The sequence below is a fragment of the Syngnathus typhle genome, linkage group LG11 (assembly GCF_033458585.1).
Source record: "Syngnathus typhle isolate RoL2023-S1 ecotype Sweden linkage group LG11, RoL_Styp_1.0, whole genome shotgun sequence".
Taxonomy (NCBI): Eukaryota; Metazoa; Chordata; class Actinopteri; order Syngnathiformes; family Syngnathidae; genus Syngnathus; species Syngnathus typhle.
The window spans coordinates 8,704,433-8,729,701 of NC_083748.1; the positions used below are offsets into that span (position 1 = coordinate 8,704,433).

Genomic DNA, 25,269 nt, shown 5'->3' on the forward strand with positions numbered 1-25,269 from the left:
TCACGCTGACTTTGAGAGCAGTGCAAGTCCCGAAATATTACAAGAAAAGTGATTAAGTTCTAGAAGTCTTCAGTCGTACGTCAATTCACTGAAATGATGAAAATACTGCGTGTGTCACTTGTCACGGGTTGGGTGGGGTGAAGATCCATGTTAATCTGTTGGATTCACAGAGGTCTTTCCACACCCAGCCTGAGGCTACGACACACCAAAACATGCTGACCTAATCTCTTGCATTGGGGGGCTGCTAGTAGCAGATAGTGGAGGTGTAGCCCCCTGCCATTGTCCATACTTCATATTATAACTGGGAAAGCACATCGTCATTATCGTATTGTCTTTTACGTGTAGTTTGCGTCAAATATCAGATCAAATTTGGTCAGGGATTGATGGTTTTGCTATCCATGTATATTGTAAATTGATTAATGGCCTGCTCTCTGCAAATTGTGGGTCAATCTCCCGAAGATGCTGGCCCACCGGGCATCCACCGGCATTTGCACTGTATGACATGGCCAGTTCAGCCCTGCTGGCACTGGCTATGGAAGTATTTCTTTTACATTCTAATCTATTTGAAATAGCTCAATAGATAGGTAATGAGTAGTATTCTTAATCTAGTACTCAAGTTTATTATAGAGCAAAGAATCAGAAAAAGATGCCAATGTAGCGACAGTGACAACTTGTGTGGCAGGAGAAGTGAAAATAGCAGCAACCAATGGAGAGGAGGTAGCCAGCGAGAGCGCTTGTAGTCCCTCCCCGGGCCGCTAAGGGCTGAGAGGGGAGTCGGTGTGCTATATGCTCCTGCCTCAGAGGGACGATGGTGGAGGCTTGCTAAACATGGCGGCGCTCTCCGAGGATGGGAGCTACGGATTAAATAGTGGCCAACACAGCGCAGACCGAGTTACCGTTCTGCATGTCAAATTGACCGAGACAGCACTGAGAGCGATCGAAAGTTACCAAAATTGCACGGTGAGTGAAATGCCATCGGATCACCGCTTTGCCTGACACTTTACTGGGAAGCCCAAGTGCCACGCATAGCTAAATGCCATTCGTTAGCTCAGTTGTTGGCAGCGAAAAGAAACGATCAAATGTCGACATTTTTAGTCTAGTATCACTCAATTAATCAACGGGGAACAATAAATCTGACTTTGTACGTTTGAGCCAATTGAGTTTTAAGAACTGACAAACGTTGTTTAACTAAGAATATCTTGTTTCAACTGTGACACTTCGAAAAGCTTTCGTTAGCAATCTGTTAGGGAGAAGCTTTGCTGTGTTGGACTGACCACTGTGCAAAGTGTCTAATCCATTTTTTTCCCCAAGTATTTATATTGGACAAAATTTTGCTTTTACTAACTTGTTAGAAGGTAGTTAATACAAGGGCGTAACCGATGTTAATACAAACGTAGTTTGGTTTTAAAAACGGTTTACTTGTGTTAATGTACTGTTCATAATTAGTATAAAGAGGTAAATTGTGAAGTTAAATAAGTCGATGAAGTAAATAATCCACAATTTAACCTATTACGTTCGTTGAATTTTAAGATTGTCCAGCCATTTTCCCATATGGTCGATGATATATTTGATTTTTTTTTCTAAAGCGGTACGTTGCAGGATAAGCTGGAGAGCCAGGCTGCTCATTCACTGACATGCTGCCACTTTGGAGGCAAGATGATGGAATAAAATTCAAGTTTGCCGAGTCATTGAAATTCTTTTACATGTCATGAGTATAGAAGCCTATTAATTGTGTATTTTTGTAGATCTACCTCTGTTTTATCGAATGTTTAGTCCACAATAAGTATGTATTTAGATCTTAAAACAATATTAGCTTTTGTATTCTTGATTGAAGTAAGAATCTGTTAACTTGGTGTGCTATTTGGGTTAAACTTAAAACACTGCCGAACTGTAGCTATATTTAACTTTCTAATCTTGAACACACACACGCGCACGGTGCTACTTCACCTAGGTATGACACAGGTGATCCAAGCTGGAAAGTGAGTTGTAGATGCCCAAAGTCTAGCTGAAGTCAACTTTGCTGTTACATAACACCGATAGAGCCCCCCCGTCAGGGCCAATGGACCCAAAGCTGATTGTAGTGTTCAGGGATCTCTCATAGGCATTTTTATGGCACTTGTATGTCACACATGAGACATCATTTGGATTTTGCCCCCATGGTCAAACTCTGTAGAGGAAAGGATCCAACATTGCAGTTGTGACAAACGGGGTCATTGCAAGGTTGAAGAAATTCTTTGTGGGTAGTGGATACTGCTCCGGGCCTAATTGGATGCGGTGATGATGGTGCGCACGCTGTGTTGGGGCGGCTTGCCATCTCTTGCTGACTGAGCAGACAAACCCGTCTGCTTTTTGTTTTTTTGCCCTGTGGGCAACGTGTGTTGTAGCTGGACCAGTGCTACAGGGGCTTTCTTTTTTACTGCAGATCTGAAATGCGATCAGAACTGGTTGGTGTGGGTGGGGGAGGGGGGAGTTAGTCAGGGGCTTGGGGAGTAGAAGTTTAACAACCGGGACATGGATCGCTCTGTCCCATTTAAAGTATGGAGGTAAGGTATATCTTTGCTTATCTCCGCGTAGGAGATGACAAGTCCTATAGAATGCAGCTGTTGTATAATGAAATGCAGATTGCATAAAAAATGGTTGACGTAACAGTTTTTGAAGTCTTTGCTCCAGCTGTGAGCTAGCCAGGAGTCCCAGCGACTCTCCGTCCTAACCGACTCTGCAATGCAGCAGCAAAGCCTCTGCATATTTGTGGTAGTCGACACCAGTCCAATTACACATAAAAAAACAAGCATTTCAGAAATAGCCTCTGTCAAATATGTTTGCTCTGACAATATGTGGCCATCAGCAGCAAAGTAGCATAATACCTTATTTTGGGTTTTATTTGTTTTCTAAAATGCTGAATATTTTGGAAAAAAAGGTTTCATTGCTGTTTGGGCGGTTTGCACGGTCTTCTTGGTGCCTCGGGCCCCGAGGGCTCTGCTGCCGAATCGAGATGTTGAAGTTCCTTTGTGTCAGTCAAATTTATTACCGTTTTTTTCCATAAATTTGGGTTTGTGTTAATAGTTCCTGACTAACCTGACTGAAAAGTCCCTGCCAACAATATTTAACTATTGTGCCCCCCCCCCCCTAATCTCTGCAGAATGTATCCTCTTTGCGGCCAACAATACAATTCAAGGGACTCCAAGGGGTAAGAATGTATTTAAAATAAAATGATTTTTGTTTGGTAGGAGCACACATTCATTCCTTTATTTTCTTGCTTAGTCAAGTTAATCAGCTGCTTAACTGTTTCTGTTTTAGCGCTAATCTATGCTATTAGTAGTCAGCAACTAAAGGCGGTTGCCCTTGTCGGAGTATTTATACAACATGTTACGAGAATATTTTGTGGGACGAAAACCGCATTTTAGATATCGACAGTCTAATGCTCCAACGCCGTTGATTCTGAAATGTCAGATAAAAATCTTCATCATGTTGGATTTTCTGAAATATTTTTGGGGCGGATTCTTTCAGCGCATTAAAATCCCCAAGACAGATTCTTCCTCTGCCTCCCACAATTTTGATTTCTACCTGTCTAACGTCGGCAAAGACAACCCTCAGGGAAGCTTCGATTGCATCCATCAATATGCTTCAAGGTAATGGCCCGGTCAACTCTTCTTGTCCTACCACACTTTTTGCCGGCAGGTTGTTCTCCTTCACACACTGCTTGCCTCATTGTTTCCAGCTCAGGGGCCTCTCACTTGGCATTATTGGCGACAGTACAGGACAAGGTCACAGTATGCGCGACCAATGACTCCTACCAGGTGACCCGGGAGCGTATGACCCAGGCTGTGGAGGACACGCGTGAACGTGGGACCAAAGTCATCAAACCTGGGGGACAGTACAGAGGCAAGACCCTTCAACTCTCTTCATCACACTTCCTCCAAAACCCTCCTGGTGCTCATCTAGTAGTTAGATGTCCGATTGACTCTCCCCGCTCTGCTAAACCCCCCCCCCCCCCTATTTTTTTTTTCCAGGGACTGAATAGGTTAAAGCTGACCCGCCTGACTCCATTCAAAGCCCTTATGGCTACTGACTATGCCATTCTCCCATCTCGGTCTTTTCTAGATTAACAGTCGGGCTGATAAGGGCCAAAGGTAGATGATGAAGCTGTTTGTGGTTCACTGACTCACCGCCTGCTAAACGCCACTTGTTTATAATCCACACACCAAATTGGAACATTTATTTTGCTTTGCATGGAACCATCTGTACTTTTTTTTTTTTTTTTAAAGTGTTTTATAATCAATTAACACAAATCAACTTTTGCAGTTTTGTTTAAATCAAGCATCAAGTTGGATTTCAATAGCCAATCGTTGTTTTTATAACTTCACCGATTTAAAAAATGCAAGGGCTGGCATTTATCTAGAGTAATGTCACGGCTGAAGGCCAAAGAAGACACAGACAAGATGTTGAATCGTACAATTGGAACGGTCCGCAGATTTTCATGGCAGTTAATAATTTATAGTTTTGGACGATCCTGAGCAAAAATCAAAACGGACTTGCCAGTAAATACATGGACCAAGGTCTTTGTGAGCGTTTTCAAGCCTTTGGCAGGCTGGCTGCGCAGGTGTTAGAATGCCATCCGTCTTTCTCATCACATTCCTGACATGACACTCTTGGGCGCTTTAGCGGCACAGCCAAGCTGGTTTTCATCATTTAAAAAAAAAAAAAAAAAAAACTTGTGTTTTAAGATGCACGTTGATATCCAAAGTAGGTTGTTAATTGGTTTGACTGCGTGATATATTATGACTAACAATCAACAAGGACTGAATCTTAAGCTGTGACTTAAACACTTGAGGAAACCAGCACCACGATTTAAGACCAGCCTTTACAATCTGCTAAACAAGCTTTATAAAAAAAAAAAAACTCCTTTGGCTCGTTTGTAGGGACTCTGGGGAGAGATTTGCATTAACAAGGCAAGATAGAAATTGGGGAATGTGAGGAACTGCTGACTTTTGAAATGGGGTGATAAAAAAAAGCTTGTTAGAGGCGCTGCTTGTTGGTAGAATTGGGGCAGTTAAATGTTGGCTGCAGAATAAGTGAATAGACGATCGACAGTAAAATATATATACTCTTTCATTGTTATTTTTGAATTATTTTTCAAGTATTTACATTTAGTCTCTGCCTTTGGGCGCAGCGGAAGAAGAAGGGGAGTGTTTCTTTCTCGCTAACCTTAATCTCATAAAGAGCTTTAGAATTTCATAATGCCTAAGCACCAGTCGGTGAAAATGTGCAAACAGCCTCCCTGGCTTGGCCACTTTCAATTTCACTAATGGAGACAAGTTGATAGCAACCGCTGAGCAAGATCAAGCGTAGCATCTAGAGCAGCCCGCTTATGTCAATCACATCTCTCCATTTCTAGGTAAGCAAGTACATGTCCGTAAACCAGCACTGTCGACACCTGAGGTGGTCCCGGAGCGCAAGCGGTCGACGCCCATCAACCCAGCCAATACCATCCGCAAGTGCCTTTCCAACAACGCTGTCTCCCAGCGACCATTCCGCGACCGTGTGGTTCACCTTTTGGCGCTCAGGTCCTACAAGAAACTGGAGGTGCTTGCCCGTTTGCAGCGGGACGGCATCAACCCGAAAGACCGCAACTCCTTGGGGACCGCCCTGCAACAGGTGTAGTAAGAAGATCTCTTGTGGCTTTTGCCTCAGTTATGCTGCTCAACATAATTTGCATGCACAGATGTGCGCCCACCGCAAGATCTTGATTTGACCGTTTTCACAGGCACTCAAAGCTGAACTTGAAACGTTCTCGGTCTTTACTAAACAGGTGGCAACCCTCAACCCCAAAGACAACACATATTCACTGAAGGACTTTATTTATCGTGACGTCCAGAGAGACTGGCCTGGCTACTCTGAAGATGAGAAGACCCAGGTGGAGCGTATCTTGACTCGGTAATTTCCTGCACCAACATCGACTTTGAGGATAAGGCACAGTTGAAACTGCGGACTAGCGAATTTTTGAAACTGACAACGCGGCTTCTCTGTCACATTTCCCTTCTTCCACAGCAAACTAGGTCTTCCTACTGAGGCACCCTCCTCAAACAGCTCTCCCAAAGACAGTTTATCGTCGTCCCCTCGGGTATATTTTGTCTCGAAAAACTCTCACGCAGACACACGCATGTTCGACCGTTCACAAAATATGTTTCTCCTGTGCAGAAGCGCCAGCCGGATTTTGACTTTATCGATCCTTTGGCGCCAAAGAAAGCCCGTATCTCCCACCTCAGCAACCGTGGGCCGGCCGCATCTCTCCCCTCATCCTCGGAGCGCCGCGAGGACGAGGGAAGCCCCAGCGCCAAATGCTCTTCTCTGCCCTCCAACGTCATCTTGGGCCCGCCCAGCCATCTCCCGATTCCCTCTCACCCTCCAGCGCCCTCTCACCAGCAGCCCAGCCCAGCCTCCAGCTCCAACTCCCCCAGCACCCCGGAGGGCTGCGGCACCCAGGACCTGCCTGTGGACCAGAGCTCCTCCTGCCGGGACCCTTCGCCAACTTCCTTGCCATCCGATCGAGTCCCGTTGCAGCGTTATCAGCCGCCGATCCCGGCGGCCTCGCCGAGCCCTCCGCCTCGCACCTCGCTCACTGTAACCTCCACTGTGATCAGCAGCCCTCCTTTGTCGGCCAGTGATGGCAAAAAGTTTAAGAAGAAGACCAAAAAGCACAAAGACAAGGACCGACAAGGGAAATGGACAGAAAAGGGCAGCAACAGTTCTCTAAGCGTAGTCGAGCAGGCTACGAAGAGCCCCAAATCGAAAAAGAGGCAGAATGTTGAGGATGAAAGAAGAGATGTTCACACACATCAAGGTACATTTCTAGTGATGACCTTCTAGAAGTACTGTCTCCATACGTATTTCTGATGTTCAACTATTAGCTTTTCAAAGGGCCTCACATTTATTTGAACCTCCTTTAAAATCTTGCGTTTCATAATTAATGGCAGAACGTTGAAAATTCAGTCTCAGAGTATTTAACGCTAACTTTTTAGAAGAGAAGTCTCTTGACTCCCAGATAAACACGGAGATTCTCACAACAACAGCTTGAGTTAAACCCAGGTATGAGTATCAGCCTCCGATCTGGGAGTGACTGTGTCAGTGTGAAAAAGAACAGTAACACCTGCGCTTGTAACTAAAAGCATTCCAACTGAAAGCCAACACCCAACTCTAATCGTTTAATTGCACTGATTAAAAAAAAAAACATACCTGGCAAGCACCAATTGCTTTAATCTTATTTTGTTGTGCGTCATTAGGTTGTGTGATGATTTAGTATAATTATTGGTCACATTTAGGAAGACACATTTAAATGTTTAAAAATCTTTTCAGTGCCAACTATTCAGGTAACGTCGACTCAAGATGAACCCTTTGTACTTTCCTTCCAGACTACCCAGAAAAAGACAAGAATCCGGGCCAATCTACTGTTTTCGAAGTGCCTGACTATGAACTGTAAGTTGCTCCATCACCTTTCAGAACTCACAAACTATGACAAGCGGCTCATCATTTTTCGGCTTTGTAGAAAGTACACATCACTGGTGTCCACGGAGCAGCGACAGCACTACAAGGACGACTTCAACGCCGAGTACGACGAGTACCGTCTGTTGCACGCCCGCGTGGAGAAGATCACCCGCCGCTTCACGCTGCTGGATTCCAAGTGCCGCAAGCTGGCACCGGGCACCAAAGATTATCAGGTCATCTTTGCTTCTGTTTTATTTTCACTTTGTCAAATGCTACTGGTTGATATAAGCAGCAAGCTCATATGAGTTCTCATGCGTGTTTCTGCGATGTTTCGTAGAAGGTGCAAGATGAAGTTGTGAAAGAATACAAAAAGATGAAACAAGTAAGTGAGCGAGCACATCTCTGATGTCCGGTTTTCCTCCGCAATAATATTTCTGTTGTCCCCGTTGATCGATTTGTGGTCTCACGTGATGTGCCCGTTGTGATTCCAGCACAGCCCAAACTACCACGGGGACAAACAACGCTGTGCGTACCTGCACAACAAGCTGGCGCACATCAAACGGCTCATAGCGGATTTTGACCAGCGCCGAGTCCAAACTTGGTGCTGAGAGTCCTCTCGCCACATCATTGATCAGTATTGTGAATGGAATGTCCAACTGGGATCGGGGGGAGGGGTCCAACTGGGTCTTATTTATTAACACCCTCACGGTTGGTGCGTGTACCGCCCTTCCTTATTCACTCTTATCCCGCTTTTGCTTCGTTCATTCCTTCCTCTTGCCAGCTTTGATTCCACAGGCTGCATTATAGCCTGAAATGTTCTGAGTCCCAATTTTAGCCCTTCTGTTTTGGCCCCCTTTTTTTTTTTTTTTTTTGGTTCCTTTTTCGCTTTCAGAGGCGGGGCAACATGAAAAGCGAGTGGGTTTGGGGGGACTCTTTATCTCTTTTCTTTCGAAAAACTTCATCGTGAAGCAATTAGAAGTATTTTTGAGTTTAAGAGAAACTATTAAGTTGTATTTAAGGGAAATAACATCTATTTATTTTGGGACTAGTAGTGCAAGAGTCCGCAGATTGCTTAACTTTTGGTAAGCAAAAAAAAAAAAAAGTTATGGGCCTTATGTTTTGACATTGTGAAGCCATTTTGCACATAAGATCCAGATATCATCTCTTGGCAAAAATGTCTCCTCTCCTGCCTCACTGGTGTGTTCTCATGCTGCTGGAGGCCACGTGATGCGAGGCCGAGCGCGAGAACCAACAGTAAGGATGTGTGAAGAGGAAATTAAGTGAGCTGTTGTCTATATGGATTGTAAATTGTTCTGGCCATATGGGGTGTTGAGAGGTAACTAAAGGTAAAGACCTCTAGGGGACAGTGTCCCCCCCTGCACCAATAGTGTTGTCAATGGTGCATTTTGGGTGCCTTAAGGTGTTTACGCTGAATGTTGGTGTAGGTTCACCCTTTTGGTGCGTAGTCTATACGAAGGAACACAACTGCCTGGCAAAGGCTGTGCGTGTGTTTGTGTGTGTGTGTTCGTGTGTCCGAAGCTGAAAAAGAAGGGATGTGAAACATGGAAGGTGTGTTACAGACTGTGCGCGTGCGCAAGAGTGTGTGTGATGGCAACAAAAAATGTGTAAAAACATGAGTAAAATTAAAAAAAAAAAAAAAGAAACTTGGAAAACTGAAAATGAAACGAAAAAAAAGCTGCTACCTTGTTTGACTAGCCAGAGCACTCGGGATCAATCTGGCTGGAGTAACAAATGAGACGTTTGTCGGTTCTGAGTTGCCTTTAGTGCTGTTATCCACCCGAGGGACAAATATGTATTTTCAGGTCAAATGTATTTTGATCATTTTGAGTTCTGCCGAGCATTGATGCTTATTAGTGGTATTCAATTCGTGCATTCTATGAAAAGTGAAAATATATATTTTGAGACTTTGTTAACAAGGGAAACGTTTACAAAAACTGTTCAATTCTTGATAATTAAACACGTTTCTAGTACACTTACGTGAAGTAGGATTTAAATAAATGAACGTGGGCCCCCATTACAAAAACAATGTTGCATTGGTTCGAACCACTTCAATGCTTAAAATTTAAAACTGTATTTTCTAGACTACCTGTCATTAATGGGTCAATACTTTTCTCCACCTAAACACAAGTAATGAGAGGAATTCAAGTCACTCTCTTAAAACTGGCACCACCCGTAATTGCGGTCATTAATCCATCATGGGACGGGTCAATTCAACTCCTTTCTTGAAAGTGATCATAAAAGAAATTGGCAGACCAAATTCTCCTCTTCCTTGTTTGTGAGAATACGTGGCCATTTTGTGCAGACAGAAGACTTGATTCATTTGAAGATTTGATTTCATTCTACCGGGTCCACTTGAAACAATGCGTAAGCATAGGCCTTTACATTCTGAACACTTATGTCGCCCCCCGAAACCAAAGAGATACTTTAATAAATAAATAAAAAGCTTGGAATGTTCTCCATTTTATGACTTATTGTTTGAGGAGGGAGTCATCAAGTCTTAAACGAAATAACAGAAGATTAAGCAATGGCCTGGCAGTATTCAGCCATGGTTTGAAAAAACAAACAACAAAAAAACAAGTGTATTTGGAATGAAATGCGATCCTGCTCAGCTGAAATTGTACAAGACATTTCAATAAAATCCACTTGGTTTTTACAAACATTTATTGTTTTCTGTCGTGTTATTTACTCGCGGTTTTTCTTGCAACGAAGCTCGATTCGTAGTGTCTGCACTTAGTCTTTTTTTTTTTTTTTAATCTCAGCAGAGCCAGCACTACAGTTTCACATTTTTATCGTTATATTGGGGTTCATTGGGTACACCACACACCACCAGCTGAGCCAAAGACGCCGAATAACTCCTCCCCCAGTCTTGCAGACTTTCACCTCAAACCCAAGATGGCGCAGCAGTTCGTCCAGGCCAAAATCAAAGGAGATAAAGTGGTCTTGTTCATTAAGCCTACATGCTCGTACTGTATCACGGCCAAGGAAGTTATGTCGAAGTACAAGTTTAAGCCGGGACATCTGGAATGTGTTGACATCAGCGCACGGCAAGACATGAGCAGCATGCAGGACTACTTCCTGGAACTCACCGGCGCCCGCACTGTGAGTCGTCTGCACAACCTGACAATTAGTGGGGTGAAATCAAAGTTTATTTTAAAGTTAAGAGAACTATGCTTTAAATGCCGGATGTTTTCTTGGAACATGACTGAAAATATATATCTGAGTCGCGCCGTTTACGTGCAGTACTGCCCACGATCGGCGTGACACAGCGTTTACTATCGGTTTACGATTAAACAACAAAAGTAATACTTTCTGGAGTACAACACGACCCATTGTTGTCTAAACAGGATTTATGTGCGTTTTGGATCGTTTTACGGTTTTGAATTTCCTGGCTGATATTCAACAAAATAGAAATTGCTGCAGAAATGAAGAACTCTACTATTTGTTTATTAAATGCCGTAAAGAATGTCGTATTTTGGAATTACTGTCGTAAAATATGCACATTTTCAAAACCTTTTTGTATGGTGTTAATAGTTTTTACATGACGATTAGAATGCATTGCGTACTGCACCTCGATTTTCAAACCAGATATTCAATTTGCATGTAGTGTGCAAAGTAGTGACGTCCATGTAAATGTGTTGCGCAACCATGAGTCACTAACTTACTTGCGGTCATTCTTTACAGTGCAGCATCGGTGGTTTTCTAGCTCACTTTAGTCTATTTTATTATGGGAAAGCAACATAATCCACGTAAACGAGTGCGAGATGCTTCCACAAGAACGTACTTTTACACACTTTGCCCTCAACGTAGTTAACATGTTCAGGCTTCACTGATAGTATTTGTTGATAGATGTCAGTGAGTGTGCAGTATTGCCTGACAAGTAACATGGAGTTGTCCAACTAGTATGACAAGACTGTAATTAATAAGGACAAAGAGCATACAATACATGGACATAGAAGTTCTAGATTAAAAATAAAAGATTTAGTAAAAATAAAAAATAAACATAATTCAGAGATTTTGGGAGAGACAAAAAGAGGCTGAAATTAAGCAAAGTATCGGTGTCATTGCTTTAAGAAACAAAATAATTTTGCTTTGGTTTATCAATGTTCATCTTTCATTCTTTCTCTTTAAAAAAAAAAAACCTAAGTTTTCAAACGTCGCAATTTGTGCTTGTTCATTGGAATTTAGGTTCCAAGGGTGTTCATTGGAGAGGAGTGTGTTGGTGGCGGCAGTGATGTGGCAGCGCTGCAGAAGAGCGGCCAACTGGAAGGAATGCTGAAGTCCATCGGGGCTCTTCAGTGACCCACGCTAAACTATCAGGTAGCAAAAGAGTTAAATAGATTTTTTGAAGCGAGTGAAAGAAAACAACAACCTGCAGTGATACCTGCATTACACATGCAGTCTCTTCATTTACTTACTGTTGATACCGTAGGCTTCGTTTTCAACAATAATTATAATTTCACATGGATTTTTAAATGCGTGGTAAATATGAATGTTTAATCAAGAATGTTAATTAAAACTTTTATGAAAATCATCAGTGATACAGTACAGGTTAAATCAACAAAAATACTGTTGGAATAAAAAAAAAGTATATATTACAAAAATAATTGCAGCACCAAATCATCATAATTTAAAATAGAAACTGATACAATAAATTATGTATCTAACCAGAGGCATTGTGGTTTTCAGTATACCAACACATTGATGGATGTGAATGTTTCCCCAAAGGTTTGTTACCCCTGATCATGCAAGTGTGACAAAAGTTATTGCCCGTCGATCACTATCCTGGATTTGGTGTATGCAGCACTCCAGTCTTTAGTACATTGATGATTTAATTCTCTGCCGATTTGAAATGTCCACGTGTGACACAGACTACAAGCTGAATGAATGCAATGTCCTGTAATAATCACATCTGTTCCTAGTGTAGATTGAGAAAGAAATCAATGAATATGAGCACAATAAATTGTCATAAAAAATGGTTGTGCCTCCTGTTAGGTTTTGCGAGTGAGCGCTGTCTTATTGGCAGCTTTACCCACCTGGCCTTCCCCAATGTTCAGTGCACCAATAGAGACACAAGATGCACATTTTTTTTGTGTCCACTACATGGGAGCTACACATCCTGACAGGACAGATGTCAAGTAAAAAAAAAAAAAAAAAGAAACCACACAAGCTTCCTTCCGCTTGTCAAGCCAGGTCGTTACCCGCAAGCGTAAGAAATGGCAAGCGCGAGATCCTGATGGTTGTTTGTCCATGGGATGGAGCCATTCATTGTCACAGTTTTGAGAGTCACAGCACTGCTTCCGATTTTAGAATCGCTTGTGTTTGTATTGGCCTTAATGGAATGAAGACAAAGTGTCATGTCATGGTGGTTATTAGGGTTGCAAAATGGTGGGAATTTTCCAAGTTGGGATTTGAGGCTAAACCAGTAATTTTTATTTTTTTGGGAAATTAAAAATAGTTGGGGGAAATGCAAGAATAATCCAGATTGAAGCAAGATTTCATTTAGATATGATGTAAGTGGCATGTATGTGGGTAAGGTGAGCTATCAGTTTTGTTTGCTTTTGCTTGAACAAAATGTTCCTTTTCTATTAAATTACCATCAATTTCAAGATAATTCACATTAAAAGTTTCCAATTTCCAAAATTCGCCGTCTTAACTTCCCATGGAAACTTTACACCCTTTTGCAACCCTAGCGGTGAATTCATGTCACTTCTGGACGCTTCAGGTAAAGGGACTCAAAATGTGTTAATTTTCTTTCTTCGTGTCGCTTGGTCTTTGTGTGCATCCAGGCGACATCACATGACGACGCAGCGACTCTTGCGTAATTTGCGTCGCCGTTGCTGGTACTCGCTGAGCTCCTGCAGATATCCTCTGGACGGCCACCGGAGCCGCTCTACCTGCTCACGCTCTTCCTCTGTAACTCACCAATGCACACACATACACACTAATGTATGCTGTACAAGCCAACATCAATTGTTGTATCGCATCCAGGAAGGTAGGGAATTGTTTTTGCGTCTTTACACTCTCTCTTGACCTTTGACTTTCCCTCGTGCCCTACAGTGTCCGTCCAAAGATTAAAATGAGCCTTGTGTGTATAAGGGATGAAAATAAACTGTAACACGCTGAACCGGCCTTTTCATCAGTCTCTATCTTGAGCGTCCGTGTTTTCCACTTTGACGTGATTGCGTGGCCAAGGTTGTTTACCGAATGAATGCTGGCTCACGACACATATTGTACGCACTCGCGGGATTTTCTGAGATTCACAAAACTTAATGAAGGCTTCGAGTGATGTCTGTATTCTTCTATTCTCGGGTTAATCACGGCAAAATAGTCGTGCAAATTGCGCAATGGGTGACGGAGTGTCAACCATTATTCAAGATTAATTTCCAAGGCACACTTTTCAAGATTGCTAGGTAGGTCTGCTTGTTTTATTATTTTAAAGGAAATGTGCATTGTGCCCAATGTATTTGCCTGGCCAGAGATAATAGGGACTAAGAAATTATGTAGGTTTACTCATCATTTTAAAAATGAAATGACAATGCACACTAACCTGAGAGCTCCAGGAAGTCAGGTTTGTGACTGAAGATCAGATAGTTGTTGGCAATGAAGTGGAGGAGCCACACGTAGAGCTGCTCGGCATTGTGACACTAGCGAACACAGGTGGAAAAAAAATCCTCAAATGCTGTTTGAACACATTCAGTAAGCGTTTTAAACTTCAGCAAACCATTTCCCCCCCCTTAAGATTATAGATCGTCAAAGCACTGACCTTTGCCCGTCGGAGGAGCCGAATCACGCTGATGCCAGTTGACGCCAGCTCCCTGCTGGGCATGCTCTGCAGGTAAGCACATACGCACACCTCGCACAGATGCTGCAGCCGTTTCACCTGATACATCTCCGCACACACCAACACGGCCATGGCCTGCAGCACGCTGGCTACCAACAAAAACAAAACGCAATCAAGTGTCAGTGCAGTCTGTCTGCCGCATGCTGCGGGAAAATTAGGAACTAAAAACAGTTTTACAATTTACAGTGCCCTCAAGTGGCTACATATTAAAGCGCATAAATGAAAACGTGGCCAAAATGTTAAGCTTTTATTTCTAGTGAAGCACCATTTATTGTGGGAGTTGTTTGCTGGACGACCTAAAAGATGTATCCATTTTGTGTACAGTCAAACTATCATTTTCATGGGTAATATTTCACATATAGCTGCGCACTTGTGTATCAACTCCTGCTTTAGGTCACCTTTCCGATGACGTCAAATATGCCGTTGATTTTGGAACACATGACGTCTCAGGCATTACGTAATGTCACGTCTCCTAACATAGCCTGACTGTTGTCACTCAACATTCTCCCCTAATAAATTTTAGGCTTCAGTGGGCAGGAGGCATCTTTAAAAAAATCAGGTTCCATAAGATGGTAAATTATGAAATTAACATACCGTATGTTTTCCAGTCAACGTGCATATCGTTTGTTATCTATACTGTATGTAATGTGTCAGGATCATGCAAATGGTATCCCTCCCTTTCTCCCTCCCTTCCTTGGTGAAGTAACCTTGCCTTACCCTTGAATTCTGGGCTCTCGCACAACAGTCAGCGGCTGCAGCCTCTGGAGGTTATTTTTATAGGCTCAATTCCTCATTCTCACAACTCAAAATGAAACCGCCTATTTGGAAACAAACCTGCTCAGCCTCCTTGAACAAAACGGCATCTTTGTTGCTTGGTTTTGCAGTTATAAGACGAAATTTGCCCCCCCCAACAACGTGTGACCTTCTAACGTCGTCATCACCGGAGAGAATAATCATTTGTAATTATTTTGAAAAGCAAAATGAAGTGTGACAGAGGGTCAACAAAAGGCACTAAGCCTGATCCTGTGCTAAGCAGATGAAGTTGTGAAGCTACACGTGGATGTTGTCGTGGCTAAATTTAATTTCATATTAAGCTAATTGCTGTTCTTTTTTTTTTTTGCTTCCCCCCCCTCGGGGAACAACACCGGCAGCATGTTGCGATCGCACAGATGGTTGATGCGACGTGTCATCTGTGCTTGGGTTCAGTGAGCGAGGCCTCCAGGAAAACACCGCAGCAGCACACTTGAGTCATTTTTCATCTAGCTTGGCTGCTTATTAATAGGAGGCTTTAAATAAGAAATCCACTGGTTGGCTAAAATTGTAACCAAAATATTTCATATTCATCACCATATAGTGTATGGTGGAATCTCTGAAGTTGAACGCAATTCGTGGGCAAACAAAGAACAAATAAATGGCGTGCGCTCGACTCAGTGGGGACTTCTAAATGCGTTATTCTCCCTGACTTATTTAAATTCAAACGCAGAGCCCAAGAGAGCTTGAATGAATAAAACATTAAGTGAAAGATTCAGCATACATACTCAATCGGAGGATTTAATTAGGGCAGATAAAGAAGGAGCGTAGTTTACATGCACTGAACGTACCGGGACAACAAGAGTCAGTGTAGAGGTACTCCAGGAAGGACAGGAAAGTGTCCGACGAGACCCCATGGATGGGTACCACCCGACTCCGGGCCTCCGCGTATTTCCCGCTAAACATGGCCGCCATGACGTCACAGCGTGCTACCAGCACTGCTCGGTGTGCCGGCAATACACTCCCTTAAAGAAAGACACACGCAGTAAATCGACAATGCAAGCGGTGTGAAGGTGTCTTTTGCAAACTGAGATTTGGTGACGAGCATGAGTGAAAATCTCATGACTAGTTTTCAAAAAGGAGTCATCTCAGACTCATTAAGTCAAGCTTTCTTGAGCTTCACGTGGCAGGCAGGGTAAAGTGTGTTGCGATTCAGCCCGAGTTACAACTCATGAGCTTTTCCAACGGGCTTTTGAAATCAGCAGGAAATAGTGACACAAGTGGCCTGTGCACAAGCCGTGACATTTTTGCTGAGCGCCATTCATAGCCACTGGCAGCTCTGCCAGCACTCAAACTGCAATTATTCCCGTAAAAACGAACTCAAGCACACAAAAGGAGGAGCGTCTCGCTGTCCTTGTTATCTTGTTATCGAGGAGTCCTTTAAAAAGGAGACGTGGGATGAAACATCTTATTTTCTCTTCTTATGGATGACCGCGCCTGTTAGCAAGCTCGTAATTCAATCAAGTATGATAAAATGTGACCTTCCTCTTTTGTGTGACTGCGTATTCATTTGGGAATGTTAATTAGTGCGTCAACCCACCCTGCACCATGAAGATGACATCCGAATATAGAGGGGAATTGAAGAGGTTGACGAGAGTCTGGGGACCCAACTGGGCTGCGCGTGCGCTTGGGGTGTCTCGGGTCCCCTGCACATGCACACAAGAACCCGAAAGAGAGAGAGAAAGAGAGAGAGAGCTGTTAAAGACCTGAGCTGGATGACAAGATGTTGCAAGGTATTTGCTATTCTGAACATTTACCTCACTCTCCCTAGCGGAATACATATGGCACCTCGGATAGTCTCGCATAGCGCTGGCTGGACACAATCGAATTGCAATGCCAAGCGCATCGAAACAGGCGAAAACTAGAAACCAGATGTTTCTTTTTAAATCCTGCCCATTGGGTGATTTAACTTCCTGGATGGGGTCCAATTTTTAGATACAGTTCTCGATGGGCTGCGGCGCACAGGCCACCTGCCGTCTTTCTTAATCTCACTCTAAATATAGAGCGAGAAGTCCTGCTGATGAATTTCACGCCTGATGTCCTGTATTAAGACCTGACAGATAATCTACTGGTGCTCCCTCGAGAGCAGGTCTTGTTTATTTACCGTTGATTCCCACAGTATCAAAGAGGTGATTATGCTGACTAATTATGTAAATATGCTAATTATAACAGTGCCGTGTCAAAACAAGATCTCGCTGATTAAGGCCAATTTAAAAGCATGTTGCAAATTAGAGTTACTGTACTGAATTTCTTATTTGGTAAAGAAAGACACGTAAAACTCTAAATCTTAAATGACCAAATCCGAAATGATGAAACCGACTTTTCTTTTTTTGGTTCTTTGAAGGAGAAGTAGCAGAAGAAACGCGAGAGGACAAAATTCAAACTCACCCTTTCTCGGCCAATCAGCGATCGTATGCGCTCCATGAGCTGAGCCACGGCGAGCGAGCTCTTCAGCTTCTCTTCCAAGGCCTCCTGAAGGTGCTCCCACTCCCACGCTCCTACAAAACATCAACAAATGCATCATCTGAACTGGTCATGATCATCACTTCAGTTTGAAGAACACCCTCATTGGTACGTGCATAATCTAATAAAATCCAATGCAAATGCAGCATTAAAATTCCGTGTTTAGAATTACAGTAAATTATTCATTTTTGCTTTTTTTTTTTTTTTTTAATTTAATCTTGCGTACAGCGGAACACTTGTGTAAAAGTGATCATCAGTCTGAGCCAAAAATATCCACTGCTTTTCTCATTTTCTGTTTGCCTTCATCCTGTCATGGATGTCTTTGTAGATCATCTGCTCGATGATCCGCAGCTTTTATGGATGGGGCCTTAAAGACGCAGCAACTGAAAGGTCTGCTTTAAGACAGAGGCGACATTTGAAATGAGATAAAAATGAAGAAAGAAAAATAACCCCCTCTCGGTCAACATCTGATAATCCTTTAGTGTGCAATATGTGATACATTTGCAGATCTACGTCCAAAGTAGACTGAGCCATTGACAAATCAAATGACTCAGCAGCACGCTTCAAAAGGAGGCTCAGTCTTACAGGGTTAGCATCAACCTAGTAAAAATCATGGCCTCTATGACACACATTTACACACACACACACACACACACACACACACACAGCGACAAACCAGAGCGTGAAATTATTTCATGGGGAGGGGATTTTTTTTTCCTCACAGACACAAGATATCATTCTGTGGGGAAAAATCTGCTAAAGTGACTATCCAAATAGCAAAGTCTTCAAACAAATGAGCATCAAACAATAGTTCTTGAGGCGCTTTTTTGTTTCCTTAGGTGATGCAAAATAAACACATACTACCTGCGTGGCATATGAGATTAGCCCTTTTCAACAAAACTCTCAAATGTAGCAATTCATTTATCGTTTGGTGTGCACAAATGAGAGGTTAAGTGCGCCAATTTTTTTTTTTTTTTACATTGTCTCGTTGCAGTGTTTTGAAGACATGAGACATTCATATTCTGCACTTGGCACGCCAGCCCCCAAGCTCAAAGCACAACACATTCATTGTATTAGCTATCCTCCATGCTGCACCTTCCTTCCTCATCCTCACTCTCTTCTATTTCTTCGCAACTTTCGCCTCATTCCTCCGCCACCTTCGTCGTCTCCCGCATGAGAAATATTCACAATGCACACTGCAGCAGCTGTCTTCAAGGAGCGAGCGCTTGCCTCTTCTTCATGCAGTCCTTCAAACAGACTCGGGCTAACCCTATAATCTGCTCAGCTCCTCGCAGTGCTTATGCGTTTGTGTTTCTCCTGCGAGCGTGATAGCAAATGTGAGCAATATAGGCTTTTCATCAATGTTTTGTTCCTAAACGCACAAAAAGGCTGCAAATCAGATGCTCGATTCTTGCACGACATGCAGTCTTTGAAGTGCGCCAAAATCTGACATACAGCGAGCGTAGCACTGCAGACTTTAAGCCGCCGCACTCTGAGAAGATTTTCATGATGCGCCGAGTACATCACACACTTGTTAAGCGAGGCGTCATGAGCTGGGAGAAAAACTCCTAGTTCCATCTATAGAATGAGAATGAACCAATCACATTCAAACTCATGTTAAATAAAGTAAACACGTGCAAACCGCCAGACATCACTAGAAGAGCTGAAATGTACTTGGGGCAGGAGTGTGCTGATTCTGATGTAACATTTAAGGTGTCATCAGTTCATTCTGAATGCCGCCACCTACCAATTATATGAGGGGGTGCACACTTATGCAACCACACTATTTTAAGTTATCTTATTTCTCTGCTTTGAAATATTGTTAAAAATCTAATTGAGTTTTCCAGGTTATGTCACTTTAATGGGTCTTACAAACACTTGACATTTGAACAGGGGTGTGAAGACTTTTTATATCCACAATAAGTCACGAAAAAAGTTACATTATTCTGACTAAATTTTATTATAAATTATATTTGGGAACAAATTCGATGCATAACTGGGTCTGTCGCTAGGTTAGTTCCTCTTGGGGGAAAAATGATTTATCTCATAGTTCAACAGTGGTTAAAAAAAAAAGGCATTTGATTAATGTTGAACTCTCTGAATAAAAACTAAACCGACTATTAAACACCTCTAATTTGACTAATTCCAGTTCAAGCTTCCCTTGACATAACATTGGACCAAACCCAACAACAGAAAACCCCCCATCTGCTGCCAAAGCACATTCAATATTTATTCATCTAACTTGAAACATGGCTGCTCGTTTGAATGTCAGTCTGATGATTCCGTCCACATTTCCAATTGAAGCAGACAGAGCGTGGCAACAAATAGTTTTGTAGCAGTTGGCAGGAAATAACAGAATCAGGGGGAGCATAATTGAAAAAGGCAAAAGATTGAACGAAGCCTTCACTTTCACGCTGCGCTTTATCTTTCTGAGCTTCAACCTCATTTCAGGAGCGCGTGTGTGTTCAAAGATTTGTGTTCTGCTTGGTGCTTTACCTCTGTAAATGAACATGAGCGTCTCCCATAAGCACATACACAGGAGAGGATCCTTCACCACCAGACGAGAGAGGCGACCAGCCAGGTGTCCCTCAGATCGAGGCATGTCATCAATTATTCCTCCATCCCAGGTAGAGACTAACGAGTGAGGGGCTCCGTCCCTCTCCCTGCAGACACACCGTGACTGCGGCCGCTCCCTGGCAAACAAGACAACATATGGCGCAAAGGAGGAGGTAAGCACCTGCTGGCTACAGATGGCTTGATGGTGTTTGACGTGGATCTCCTACCTGGTCTTGGGCCCCAGGAGAAGCTGTCGGAAATACGGGCTGACAGCGCAAAGCACGGACGCGTGAGCCCATCCCAGTTCTTTCCCCGAGTCCCCGGCATAGAAGGCCACGTCGGCAAACTGCACGCCGCGTTCCAACAACCACTGCATGTCTTGGGAGAAGCTCGACTCCTCCACGCGAATTGGAGGAAGACGAGCTGGGCAAGGCGAGGATGTGTGCCACAGGTAAGAGCCGTGCAGAGGAGGAAAGCAAAGTGAGTTTCTCTTCTCTATTTGATTATGTCGGTTTGGGGTCATGAATCAAGAAAATAGTTTGGATTTTTTATAGACTTTTTACAGAATCAGATTTGTTTTCTTGATTAAACAACATAAAGGGGACAAAATGGCAGAGCGGTGAAAGAGAGAGCATGATGGTATGTCTCCATTTACGCGTTGTTGTAAACTGCTTCCCCCCTGTCTTCTCGGCTTTAGCTGAGTAGTCTATCGAATGAGAGCGGGTGACACCGTAAGATATCGAGTTAAGCGACAAGCGGCAATAAATACGGCAACCCTGAGGGATCGCAAACTGTCAGTCTTTTTGTCAGATTATAAACACAGAAGCCAAGAAGATAGCGGATGGAGTAGTTGAATTTTTTTTTTTTTTCAACGCAGGTAGCTGATCAAAATGTCATCTAAATAAAGAATTTGTTTAATAACTGAAAATACAATAACATATTTGCGGTCTAATAATGTCTAATAGTGTGTTTTGGTCCTGAAAAAGAGATTAATGACTAATTTTATCTAATCCAAGGTGCATCAAAAATAAAACACTCAGTTGTTGTTTTTCTCAGTCGACTGTTGAAAACAGTCCAGACTAAAATTGATTTCTACTTTGGGTGCAATCTACCTCACACTTCATCTTGTTTCTAATTTGCAATTCAGAAAAATACATTTGGATCCAGACCAAAATTGAGCACATCATTTTCTGTAAGATTGAGAGATGATTAGTGAATAGAAAGGGAAATGAAAAATGAATCAAAACTGTCCCTCAAATAATTTTACCACATTATTGTTCTGACCTGGTTGTTCCAAGTGAGGCGGATGAAGCTCATTGACTTTATTTCCTCGTCTCTTTTCTGGCTTCTCTTTGGCTTTGTGTTTCAGACACTGAATCATGAAGTACTCCAGCTGAACAATACAGAAATACAAGGTACAAAAATAAGTTGTTACATCATCTGTTCTTCTCTTAGGGAACAAATTGCCCCCATCATAAGATGTACTATCTCAAAAATGAAGAAGCCTGAGGTAAGGAGCAATACGTGTGTGCGTGCGTGTGTGCTTGTGTGTACCACGCTGCCAAAGTAGCGACCCACGAACACATGGTTAAGTGAGGGTAACTCCAGGTAGGTGGCCCCGAGGTCCCGGGACAGCTGCAGACCTTCACTGTGAGGCACGCAGCTGCTCCAGTCAGACGCGCAAAGCGGACACGTACACGGAGGGCCCTCGTCTGTATAAAGAGATGACGGTTCAGTACTCGGCTAACAATCTTTTTATTCTCTCAGCGTGTCTGGTTCAAAAAAATGAATCAATTAGTAGATGATCTATTTATTGAATGAAGACAATGGTACCCTGCTGTGTTGGGCAATTTCCAAACATGTAATATCTGCAGTGCTATGCTGGCAGGAATCTGCCATGCTGAGCTATGTGCGGATGGGGGCGGGGGGGGGGTGAAATCTGACAGAAAATTAGTGGGATTATCGTGCAGGAGAGAAAAGGGACCACAGAGAGGCGGAACAAAGAACAGAGCCAGAGAGAATGAGTAGGACATTGCTAAGTGCTGAGGCATTTGATAAATCATAATGCTAATAACCTACAGGCACTCAGCCAAAAGTGTGTGTGTGTGTATGCGTGTGTCTGTGTGTGTGCGTGCGTGAGACTGAGTGCAAATGGGGGTTTGAGCGTCTGTCAGGCGGTGACTTGGCACATCAGTGTCGCGTTTATGACACGCGTGTGCCCTTGGCGGAATGGTTGTGCCCCTTTGCTCGCCACCGCTTTAACGCAGCCATCATTCTCTCAGCCTACTCTCAGCAACAACCTAAAAGACACCCCCCCGCCCCCCTCTGCCCCCATGCAACATCAACAAACACGAGTGCGCACGTCCCACTAGCACAACTCGTCTGTGATCTTTCGTCCGCGCTACACTGACAGAATCTCAAACGATGTTGAGCAGAGAAGCTAAAAATACAACTCTGTGCATTTGATTGGCTTTTTTTTTTTTTTTTTTTTTAACACTAATCACATTCTGTGGCTCTCAATGAAATTTAATACGTGCACAGCTGCCAAATCATGCACTGCTCTTAACTTGTGCACACAAACAAGAGAAAGGCAAAGTCATCAGTTGATATTAGGGCTGCAAACAATTATTTTAAAAATCAATGAATCTGTAAATGATTATCAAAAATAATTAGGAATTAATTTGCTATCAAAAAAGGGGAAAGGACTAAATATTGGCCAAAACAATGAACAAGTAAATATTTCGAAATGTCATATGTTCTCACCGTTTAGCCTCGCTCCAACTGCCACCAAGATGACAGGCACGCCCCAGTGCCTCAGAAGTGGGCGGAGTCGCGGGGCATATCCATTCCTGACTTGCTGGAAAGCCAGCTTGTCGGTCACCGAATACTTGATGACCAGAATGTCCGCTTGCTCAAGAACTTTACGGACGCTGGCCCAGTCACTGTCCAACAAATCCTGGAGACAAAGAAGGATAAATCATTTTAATGAACAGTTGGCTGTGATGACTATTATGAAAGTAAACTCAGATAACCCGAGAGCCATTCCCCTCAGAACATCACTTTAACATCTCATAAAAAATCACAAATGAGAGAAAATCTGGTTAAATTAACAAAGCTGGCAAAACCTACATAGTGCTCTGTCATTTGAAGAATAACAAAAGATGAGTGACAGACTATTGCCAGGCTAAGACAGCTCCATAATAGGGCACTTATACTGCTGCAAATTCAATTCAAAGTGCTTAAAAAAAAAAAAAAAAACATTCTTTTGGGCTAAAGTTTGAGGACAGCATGCTAAAATCCCTCGCTAAAACCTGCAATCAGCGCTTGGAAAGAAAGTGACCTTGAAAATAGATAATGATCGAACGTCTTACGACGCGCGAGCAGCGTACAAAGTAACCATATCAGTTTGGTGATACATTTTATGACTGACATTAGTTCCGTAAAGTTCTTTTTATCACACTGTGTGTTGCGCACGTGAACAAATCACCATCCATCAAGGGTTACAGTCCAAAAAGAGACATGGCTCACCCAGCTGGGACAATCTTGGACCACAATGGTGACATCACCAAAAACGCGTGAGGTGTATTCCATGAAGGCTGGGTTATGCAAGGTGCTCTCCAGTTCACTGGGGCCCACCAGCGCCCCATGGCCCAAGTAGCTCCACAGCAGCCCTCCCTGCAGCTGACCCTGGCCCATAATCTCCTCCCCTGGCCCAACGCCACCAGGGCACTCGCTCCCCAGAGCCACAATGTGAATGGACCTGTGAGGGAGACAAATGAGCCATGACCGAGTACTTCAGAAAGAAGAGGCGCTCGTTCCGTTTCCCGATCCTCATCCTTCATGTCGGTGGGACGGACAGACAAGCTTGGCGGTGGAATCTCAAGGGAGTGCAAACGGAGGTAAACAGTTATCTCGAGTACTTCATTATTTATCTTCTTTAATCATTTATTAGCCACCACTAACAAGAATTCCGCTTTGCAAACCGCACACTGGTGCTCACGTGTAATAAATTCATAAGCATGCCAAGAAATTGATACCAATAAAGAAGTGTCCTTGAATGTATAAATGAAATGAACGTGTAAATGTGAAACATCGGTAGTATTAGCACAGGTGTCTAGCTTGTGGACCAGATTTTCAAAGAACTCTCCATATACCAAAAAATAATGAAACAATATGCCTCCTAGGGCATTCGTGATGGAGCCAAAGCATGCACAAATTCCATGTTTTATTGCGTAATAATTCTGACTTTCCTTGCTGCATTTGTCAAGAACACAAACAATTGATATTGCATAAGATTTAAGCTGTTGATTTTTTTATTATTTTTAATTCAAATAACATTAATGTGATTTCAGTGTTTTGATTGGCCCCTCGGCAACCATCTCGACAAAAGAAGTTTGACACCCCGGAGACTGAACTTGAAGGTAATTTGTATGCACTTAATATAGTCTGATAACCTACCACATTTGAATTACCTCATGGATCGACAGACAGGCGGGCAGACAGACAGCCAGCCAGATAGACAGATAATTTGGTGGGGGTTCTGCAATTATGGGGAACCGAGGACGAAAGCGTCCTTATGTGACGCCTTTGTTCCGAGTTGTAGTCAGCAGCAAGCAACTTACATTGTGGTCGGTCACGGTGCCGTTGTTGCTCTACGCTGTGGAGCGTGTCCCGCTCACGGTGCGCTTACACGCCAGTCTGCGGCAGTCAGGCTTGCCGTTTTCCGCAGTGAGCCACGGCTCCGCTCCGCCGTTAATCGCTCTCATCGGCGGCTGGTCCCAGTGGAGCCCGGTCTCGCTAACTGGCATCCCCCCCGCCTCGCTCGTCATTCATAAAAGCGCGAGTCTCGACCCGACTGGCCCTGATCGCAAGCAGACGTCTGACTGCGTTGGAATAGGAAAACACAAGTTGACAGTGGCGAAGGGACGCAATTAACCCTTGTGGCTGAGAGAAGAAGAGCTCTGCGCTCCAATATCCCAGACCACATTAATGACGTCTGACGCTACAACAAAGTCTTATTGGCAAAAATATAGAGAGAGCGAGAGAGAGAGAGAGAGAGAGAGGGGGGGGGGGGGGGGGCGTGAAGCGCTCGCCTG

General features: G+C 43.3%; 3 protein-coding genes across 4 annotated transcripts; 2 read left to right on the plus strand and 1 right to left on the minus strand.

Annotated features, from left to right (window-relative positions):
* Positions 1-745: 745 nt before the first annotated feature.
* On the plus strand, positions 746-10,162 carry ell2 (elongation factor for RNA polymerase II 2). Its single transcript, XM_061290357.1, has 12 exons — positions 746-960; positions 3,140-3,187; positions 3,508-3,629; positions 3,719-3,882; positions 5,396-5,655; positions 5,810-5,934; positions 6,049-6,121; positions 6,199-6,841; positions 7,410-7,473; positions 7,544-7,715; positions 7,820-7,864; positions 7,974-10,162. Exons 1-12 carry the CDS (start codon positions 787-789, stop codon positions 8,088-8,090), a joined length of 2,007 nt encoding a protein of 668 aa, XP_061146341.1. The 5' UTR covers positions 746-786; the 3' UTR covers positions 8,091-10,162.
* Positions 10,163-10,354: 192 nt separating this feature from the next.
* glrx (glutaredoxin (thioltransferase)) lies at positions 10,355-13,627 on the plus strand. The gene is made up of 3 exons (XM_061290374.1): positions 10,355-10,602; positions 11,689-11,820; positions 13,290-13,627. Exons 1-2 carry the CDS (start codon positions 10,396-10,398, stop codon positions 11,800-11,802), a joined length of 321 nt encoding a protein of 106 aa, XP_061146358.1. The 5' UTR covers positions 10,355-10,395; the 3' UTR covers positions 11,803-11,820; positions 13,290-13,627.
* On the minus strand, positions 13,431-25,183 carry rhobtb3 (Rho related BTB domain containing 3). Of its 2 annotated transcripts, none has more exons than XR_009716122.1 (12): positions 24,796-25,183; positions 23,702-23,933; positions 22,937-23,129; positions 21,728-21,885; positions 21,458-21,566; positions 20,401-20,596; positions 20,114-20,310; positions 17,543-17,652; positions 16,695-16,800; positions 15,946-16,119; positions 14,267-14,429; positions 13,431-14,147 (listed from the first exon to the last, which is right to left on the minus strand). XR_009716122.1 is itself a non-coding variant. In XM_061290358.1 (12 exons), coding segments are annotated over exons 1-12 (1,746 nt in total). In that variant the 5' UTR covers positions 24,798-25,183; the 3' UTR covers positions 13,431-14,045. The 2 variants fall into 2 exon arrangements, 1 of the variants encoding a protein (XP_061146342.1); XM_061290358.1 differs by having other exon boundaries at positions 14,267-14,433.
* Positions 25,184-25,269: the final 86 nt, after the last annotated feature.

What these genes read in the sequence shown, in the direction of transcription:
- glrx (XM_061290374.1), top strand. Translation starts at nt 10,396, where the DNA reads ATGGCGCAGCAGTTCGTCCAGGCCAAAATCAAAGGAGATAAAGTGGTC. An exon ending in AACTCACCGGCGCCCGCACT is followed by an intron (nt 10,603 to 11,688) that starts GTGAGTCGTCTG and finishes ATTGGAATTTAG; the next exon opens with GTTCCAAGGGTGTTCATTGG.
- ell2 (XM_061290357.1), top strand. Translation starts at nt 787, where the DNA reads ATGCTCCTGCCTCAGAGGGACGATGGTGGAGGCTTGCTAAACATGGCG. An exon ending in AAAGTTACCAAAATTGCACG is followed by an intron (nt 961 to 3,139) that starts GTGAGTGAAATG and finishes TAATCTCTGCAG; the next exon opens with AATGTATCCTCTTTGCGGCC. An exon ending in TGGGGACCGCCCTGCAACAG is followed by an intron (nt 5,656 to 5,809) that starts GTGTAGTAAGAA and finishes TTTACTAAACAG; the next exon opens with GTGGCAACCCTCAACCCCAA.
- rhobtb3 (XM_061290358.1), bottom strand. An exon ending in TCCAAGATTGTCCCAGCTGG is followed by an intron (nt 23,130 to 23,701) that starts GTGAGCCATGTC and finishes CTTTGTCTCCAG; the next exon opens with GATTTGTTGGACAGTGACTG. An exon ending in TGTCATCTTCATGGTGCAGG is followed by an intron (nt 16,120 to 16,694) that starts GTGGGTTGACGC and finishes TCTTTCTTTAAG; the next exon opens with GGAGTGTATTGCCGGCACAC.